Consider the following 7408-nt stretch of genomic DNA (forward strand, 5'->3'; position numbering starts at 1 on the left):
AAGCACTAATCACAAAAGAAAACAGTTGATAAATGTGATCACATTAAAACTAAGGTTTTCTCTTCATTAAAAGACGCCATTACAAGAGTGAAAAGGCAAGCTACAGGGTGTGGGGGTGATATTTGCAACTCATATATCTGACAAGGAGCTTTTATCGAGGATATATAAAGAACTGGCCAGGCGTGGTGGTTCACGCCTGTAATCCCAGTACTTTGGAAGGCCGAGGCAGGCGGATCACCAGAGGTCAGGAGTTGGAGACCAGCCTGGCCAACAGGGTGAAAGCCTGTCTCTGTTAAAAATACAAAAATTAGCAGGGTGTCGTGATGCGTGCCTGTAAATCCCAGCTACTCAGGAGGCTGAGGTGGGTGAATCGCTTGAACCTGGGAGGCAGAGGTTGCAGTGAGCGGGGATCGCGCCACTGCACTACAGCCTGGGCAACAAGAGTGAAACTCTGTCTCAAAACAAACAAACAAACAAACAAAACTCCTACAAATCATTAAGCAAAAGACAGACAAACACAGTAGAAAAGTGGGCAAGATATTTGAACAAGCATTTAGGAAAAGAGTGCAAATAAATGTACAAAAAGGGGCTCAATCTTATTAGTGAGAAAGGAAATGGAAGTGAAAACCACAAGGAGATACCCTTACACTCCCACTAGAATGGCTAAAGTTTAAGAGTGACAATACTAAGTCTTTGCAAGGAGATGGAACAACAGGAACTCTCACACTGTTAGTGGGAGTGTGAAATAGAACATTTTCAAAAATAATTGAGCATTATCCACCAAAGTGGAGGATATGCATAACGCTGAGAACCAAAAATTCCACTCCAAGATTTATACCCGTCAGAAATGCATGTACAGGCATAAACTGCTCATAGCAGCAAATATTCATTAACAATAGAATGGATAAGTACATTTTAATATACAAATGCAGCCGGGCATGATGGTTCATACCTGTAATCCCAGCACTTTGGCAGGCCGAGGCTGGCGGATCCCCTGAGGTCAGGAGTTCGAGACTAGCCTGGCCAACATGGTGAAACTCTGTCTGCTGAAAATACAAAATTAGCCGGCAAGGTGGTGGGCACCTGTAATCTAACTACCTGGGAGGCTGAGGCACAAGAATCTCTTGAACCCGGGAGGCAGAGGTAGCAGTGAGCCGAGATTGCACTACTGCACTCCCGCCTGGGCAATAGAGTGAGACTCCGTCTCAAAAGAAAGAAAAAAAATGCAATGGAACACTAGTGTACAACAATGCAAATGAACCACCTGTAGCTTATATCCAACAACATGGTTGAATCTCAGAAACATGATGATGAGCAAATGAAACCAGACACAAAAGAACACTTTCTATGTTATCTCATTTATATAAAATTCAAAAACAGGCAAAACTGAACTAATATGTTTAGGGATGCCTACCTAGGCTGTAAAAGCATATAGGATGCTAGGAAATTATTACCAAGAAGTTAGGTTAGTGGGGAGAAAGAGTGGGAATGGGTGGGATACAGGGGGATGCTTTGGTGGTGCTGGCAATGTTATGATTCTTTTTTTTTTTTACTTTTTCAAATACGTTTTTAAAGAAAAAATAGAGATGGGGTCTCACTGTGTTGGCCAGAGTAGTCTTAAAATTTTTCTGGTTCTTGATTAGAGTGGTCATTACACAAGCGTTTGCTTCATAACTCACTAAACTGTGTAATTATGTTTTACAATTTTATTTTTAACAGCTTTATTAAGGTATAATTCACCCACTTAAACTGTACAAGTCTGTGGCATTTGGCATATTACATTATTATTTTTTTGAAATTGTAGTAAAACATATGTACCACAGAAAATTTGCCATTTTAACCATTTTCAGCATACAATTACATTAAGTACATTCACGATGTTGTGCAACCTTCACACTATCTTCTTCCAAAACGTTATAAACCCAAACAGAAACTGGGTACCCATTAAGCATTAACTCCTCATTCTCCCCTCTCCCTAGCCTTTGGTAACCTCTATTCGGCTTTGTCTCTGGTAACTTCTATTCTACTTTGTCTCTATGAATTTGCCTATTCTAGATTTTTTTTTTTTTTTTTGGAGGCGTTGAGACCTGCTTAATCTATTCCGATTATTTAATAACCACAATGTGGCAACTGTGATCCCAAAATGTGCAAAATTAAAGTCTTAAACTTCAGCTGAGGAGAGGGCAGGAATGGCACACCTGGGGACGGTGGTGAGTCAGGAACCACGGGCAGGCGGCCATTACCAGGGCAGTGTACTCCTCAGGGCCAGGGACAGGGGAGTGGCCCTAGGAGCAGGACTCAACTGGAGCCCAGGGCCAGAGAAGCGGGCACAGACCTCCTGCTGGCCTAGGTCAGGAGCTCAGAAGTGCCACATGGCTGAGGGGGTAGCAGCCTGGCAAGGGCCAGAGGCAGGGCCAGGAGAGCACCATATCTTGGGGAGCTGGGGGGCAAGGAGGTGCCCTATAGGAGAAGCCAGGAGGGGCCGCCTGCCCCTGGGGTTGGGGCCAGGCTGGAGCAGGCTGCAGCAAGAAAGACCTGAGGCAGGCGCAGGGCCTGAGAGCCTGGCTGGCTGGGCTAGGACTCCCAGGGCAGCCTGGCCCAGACAGCAGTCCTGACTCTGTGGGGGATGCCCAGCGAGGGGCAGCAGTCCCCTCAGGGCCTCCCCTACTCTCTCCCTGGAAAGGAAATGGGGAACCCATAGTGTAAATCTGTGGACCAGTTATGGCGGGAGGCTGTGCCCGAAGGGGGACAGCGGGGCACGCCCCTTCCACCATCGTGGCCTCCACCGCTGTCCTCAGTACAGCCGCTTCTCGTAAGAGTGCAGGCCATGGACGCCACCCTCCATCTGGGCCGATACGGTCCGCTTCTCAAACTTGAGCTCTCCTGAGTACATCATGGACCGAAGGACAGACAGGCTGCGGGCCCCGATATCCTGGCAGCTGTGCTGGATGCCCGCTCTGAGGTAGGGCACGAACTTCTGAATGGACCCTTTGTCTTGGATAGAGCCCGAGATACTCTGCGCGAACTTCACCTTATCCCCCTCGCTGAAGTATCGTTTTTGGCTACTGCTGCTCTTCTCCATAGCATCAAGCGAGCCTATGCCCCAGTACTTCTTGAGCGGCACCCCATCTGAGAAGTATTCGGCAGAAGCCTCCGTGGTGGCGGCCAGCAGGGAGCCCATCATCACTGTGGAGGCTCCAAGGGCCAGGGCCTTGACCACGTGCCCCAGGGTCTGGATGCCGCCATCGGCTATGATGGGGACACCAAAACGCCGGGCATACTCGGCCACCTTGTACACAGCACTGCCGTGGATCCGACCACAGGCCATCACTTCCGGAGTGATGCAAATGGAGCCGCAGCCCATGCCCACGTGCAGCCCGTCCACACCAGCGTCAATCAGGTTCTTGGCCTGGGCTGCTGTCACCACGTTCCCCCCAATCACCTGGAGGTGGGGGTACTTCTGTTTGGTGTAATGCACCATGGCGATCTGATACACCAAGTTCCCTTCGGACGAGTCCAAGACTATGACATCGACGCCCGCCTGGGTGAGCAGGTCCAGGCGGAATTTGTCATCTTCACGGGTGCCCACAACTGCCCCGCACAGCAGCTGCTTGTGGGAATCCTTGGAGGCCAGAGGGTAGTCTCGGTTCTTCTTCAGGTCGGTGCGGGCGATGATGGCCACCAGCTCATCATGATCATTAACAACAGGCAGCTTCCCTTTCTTGCTACGCTTCAGGATCTCATTTGCCTCTTTGAACGTCACGCCTGCTGGAGCCACCACTAGCTCGATCCTTGGCGTCATCACCTCACTGAGGAGGGTGGTGTGGTCCTTTTCAGCAAGGAATTCGATGTCTCGGGAGGTGACGATGCCCACCAGCTTGCTGCCCATGGTGCCCGTCTCAGTGATGGGGATGCCAGAGAAGCCATGCCGCACCTTGGCCTCCAGCACATCCCCCACAGTGTGCCAGGGGCTCAGCACCACCGGGTCTGTGATGAAGCCCTGTTCAAACTTCTTGACCTTCTGCACCCTGTTGGCCTGGAACTCTGGGGTGCAGTTGTGGTGAATGAAACCAATACCTCCCATGAGAGCCATGGCGATAGCCATGTCGGCCTCTGTCACAGTGTCCGTGAGAAAGGAGATCAGCGGCGTCTTCAGCGTGATCTTCCGGGTCAGGGCTGAGGTCAGGTCCACCTCACCAGCTAGGAAGTCTATGAATCCTGGGAGAATCAGGAAGTCGTCGTAGGTGAGGCCGTCGGCGCTGGCGAAGAGCTGCTGTGCGGTGAGTCCATCCTCGGGCACGTAGAGGGTGCCGCCGCTGATCAGGTAGTCCGCCATGCTGCCGCTACACCCTGCGACCTGACTAAACACCCACGCTGCCGCCCGTCTCTGACGCAGTCGCTGCCGCTGCTGACGCCACGCCGCCGTCACGCTGCCGCTGCTGACGCCACGCCGCCGTCACGCTGCCGCTGCTGACGCCACGCCGCCGTCACGCTGCCGCTGCTGACGCCACGCCGCCGTCACGCTGCCGCTGCTGACGCCACGCCGCCGTCACGCTGCCGCTGCTGACGCCACGCCGCCGTCACGCTGCCGCTGCTGACGCCACGCCGCCGTCACGCTGCCGCTGCTGACGCCACGCCGCCGTCACGCTGCCGCTGCTGACGCCACGCCGCCGTCACGCTGCCGCTGCTGACGCCACGCCGCCGTCACGCTGCCGCTGCTGACGCCACGCCGCCGTCACGCTGCCGCTGCTGACGCCACGCGGGCAAGGGGCCTGTTCTAGATATTTCGTATAAGTGGAATCGTACAGCATTTGTTCTTTTGTGTCTGGCTTCTTTCACTTGGCATAGCATTTTTAAGCTTCATCCATGTTGTAGCATGTGTCAGAATTTCGTTCCTTCGTGTAACTGAATACTATTCTGTGATAGGGATAGACAGTTGGCTCTGGTATTGTGGGTTTGGCATTCTCAGATTCAGTCAACCTCGGACTGAAAATATTGAAGGACTGACTATGCATAGTGGCCCATGTCTGTAGTCTCAGCTACTTGAGAGTGATGCAGGAGGATCTCGAGCTCAGGAGCTTGAGACCAGTCTGGGCAACATAGTGAGATCTCCCATTTCTACAAAAAAAAAAAAAAAAGAAAATATTATTACCCCGAAAAAAACCATAAAAATAATACAAATGAAAAGCAATATACTATAACAACTGTTTACACAGCATTTACATTGTATTAGGTATGACATAAGTAATCTAGAGATGATTTGAAGTATATGTTATATGCAAGTACTACACCATTTAAGGGACTTGAGCATCCCAAGATTTTGGTATCTGTTGGGGTCCTGGAACCAATCCCCCCGTGGATACTGAGGAATGACTGTATTATGTTTTGTCTATCCGTTCATCTGCTGATAGACACTTGGGTTTTTTCCACCTTTTGGTGATTGTGAATAGTGCTGCTGTGAATATTGGCATACAATGTTGGCATACTCTCTTTGAATCCTTGCTTTTCATTCTTTTGGGCATATACCCAGGAGTGGGATTGCTGGGTCCTATGAGCATATTAATGTTTTCAGCATTTTTCTACAAGCTTTACATTTCACAATGAAAAAAAGAGAGAGGGAGGTGAGAAGAGGAAAAGGAGGCAACAGATATAGACAATTCTTTTGATTTTTTTTTTTTTTAAAGAGACAGGGGGTCTCTCTGTGTTACCCAAGCTGGACCTGAATTCCTGGGCTCAAGTAATCCACCTGCCTCCCAAGTAGCTGGGACTACAGAGACGCATGCCACCCGCCTGGCCTCTTTTGAATATTTTGTTTCTATGGGAAACAGAGAAGTGGGCAGTGGCTGCAGGAGGAAGTGGGCTCAAGGGAAAGGTTTTTTTTTTTTTTTTTTTTTCAGACGGAGTCTCGTTCTGTCTCCCAGGCTGGAGTGCAGTGGCCTGATCTCTGCTCACTGCAAGCTCCGCCTCCGAGGTTCCCGCCATTCTCCTGCCTCAGTCTCCCGAGTAGCTGGGACTACAGGCGCCCGCCACCACGCCCGGCTAATTTTTTTGTATTTTTAGTAGAGACGGGGTTTCACCGTGTTAGGCAGGATGTTCTCGATCTCCTGACCTCGTGATCCGCCTGCCTCGGCCTCCCAAAGTGCTTGGATTACAGGCGTGAGCCACCGCGCCCGGCCAAAAGTTTTTTAAGATAGGAGAAATTGGCCGGGCGCGGTGGCTCACGCCTGTAATCCCAGCACTTTGGGAGACCGAGGCGGGCAGATCACGAGGTCAGGATATCGAGACCACCCTGGCGAACACGGTGAAACCCCGTCTCTACTGAAAATACAAAAAATCAGCCGGGCGTGGTGGCGGGCGCCTGTAGTCCCAGCTTCTAGGGAGGCTGAGGCAGGAGAATGGCGTGAACCCAGGAGGCAGCGGGGCTTGCAGTGAGCAGAGATCACACCACTGCACTCCAGCCTGGGCGACAGATCGAGACTCCATCTCAAAAAAAAAAAAAGGAGAAATCAGAAACGTTCTTATGCTAATGAGAATGATGTAGTGAAGAGGGAATATTTAACAGCGCAGGAAAGGAGAGAATTGCGGGAGCTGTCCTTGCGTGGATGAGAGGGGTTGGTGTTGGCTTGAGCTAAGAGCAGGGGACAGTTCATCCCAGGTGGCAAGTGGGAAAGCATATTGGTGGGTAGATGTGGTGGCAGAGGCTGCCAAAGTCCTTTTTCGATGGCTTCAGTTTGCTGGGCAAGCCAGGAAGCAAAGCCATTGGTTGCAAGGGAGGAGGAGCTCTTGTGAGTGGCAGCGCACAGAGGAGGTTGTCACCTAGGAGAGTGGAAGGGGGAATGAACTGGGGATATATAAGACGATGGCTGGGTGGCATTCAGGGTGCTAATGAAGGTCCTGGTCAGATTCGTTTGCCCATGGATAGACCCGGCTCCCTCTTGGGTTAATTCCTGCTTCCCCAGAAGCCCTTAACTGCATCAACAAAAGTCAAAGGCAAGTCCTCAGTACTTTGCCCTCTCCTAGCAGGAGTCAAGAGGGGGCTGCGAATCTGGGACAAAAATCACACCCCCTCCCCAAGCCTTCTACCTGACCCCTTTCATTAGGGATCGAGAGGGGCCATTAAGGGTTAAATATTTACCGGGCAACTGCTAGAAGCCAGGTAACAGCACTAATACCTACTATTTACTTACTATATGCATGGTGCTGAGTACTTTACATTTATTATCTAGTTTAACCCTTTTAATAACTCCATGAGCAAAATGCTATTAATTGGCTCATTTTACAGGTGAGAAAATAGAGGCTCAAAAGATTTAAACCTTGTTTATCAGTTCCAAAATCTAAACCCTTAAGACCTGGTGGATGACCTGAAGATAAAATCCAGATCCAGCCCCAGACCTCGGGCATACAAACA

General features: G+C 50.5%; 1 protein-coding gene across 2 annotated transcripts; it reads right to left on the reverse strand.

The window, feature by feature from the left end:
- Window positions 1-2786: 2786 nt before the first annotated feature.
- On the reverse strand, window positions 2787-4336 carry LOC104662192 (inosine-5'-monophosphate dehydrogenase 1-like). 2 transcript variants are annotated; one of them, XM_010363179.2, is made up of 2 exons: window positions 4097-4336; window positions 2787-4021 (listed from the first exon to the last, which is right to left on the reverse strand). In XM_010363179.2, exons 1-2 carry the CDS (start codon window positions 4334-4336, stop codon window positions 2795-2797), a joined length of 1467 nt encoding a protein of 488 aa, XP_010361481.2. In that variant the 3' UTR covers window positions 2787-2794. The 2 variants fall into 2 exon arrangements, with proteins under 2 accessions (XP_010361481.2, XP_010361480.2); XM_010363178.2 differs by having other exon boundaries at window positions 2787-4336.
- Window positions 4337-7408: the final 3072 nt, after the last annotated feature.

Source organism: Rhinopithecus roxellana, chromosome 7 (genome assembly GCF_007565055.1).
Source record: "Rhinopithecus roxellana isolate Shanxi Qingling chromosome 7, ASM756505v1, whole genome shotgun sequence".
Classification (NCBI taxonomy): Eukaryota; Metazoa; Chordata; class Mammalia; order Primates; family Cercopithecidae; genus Rhinopithecus; species Rhinopithecus roxellana.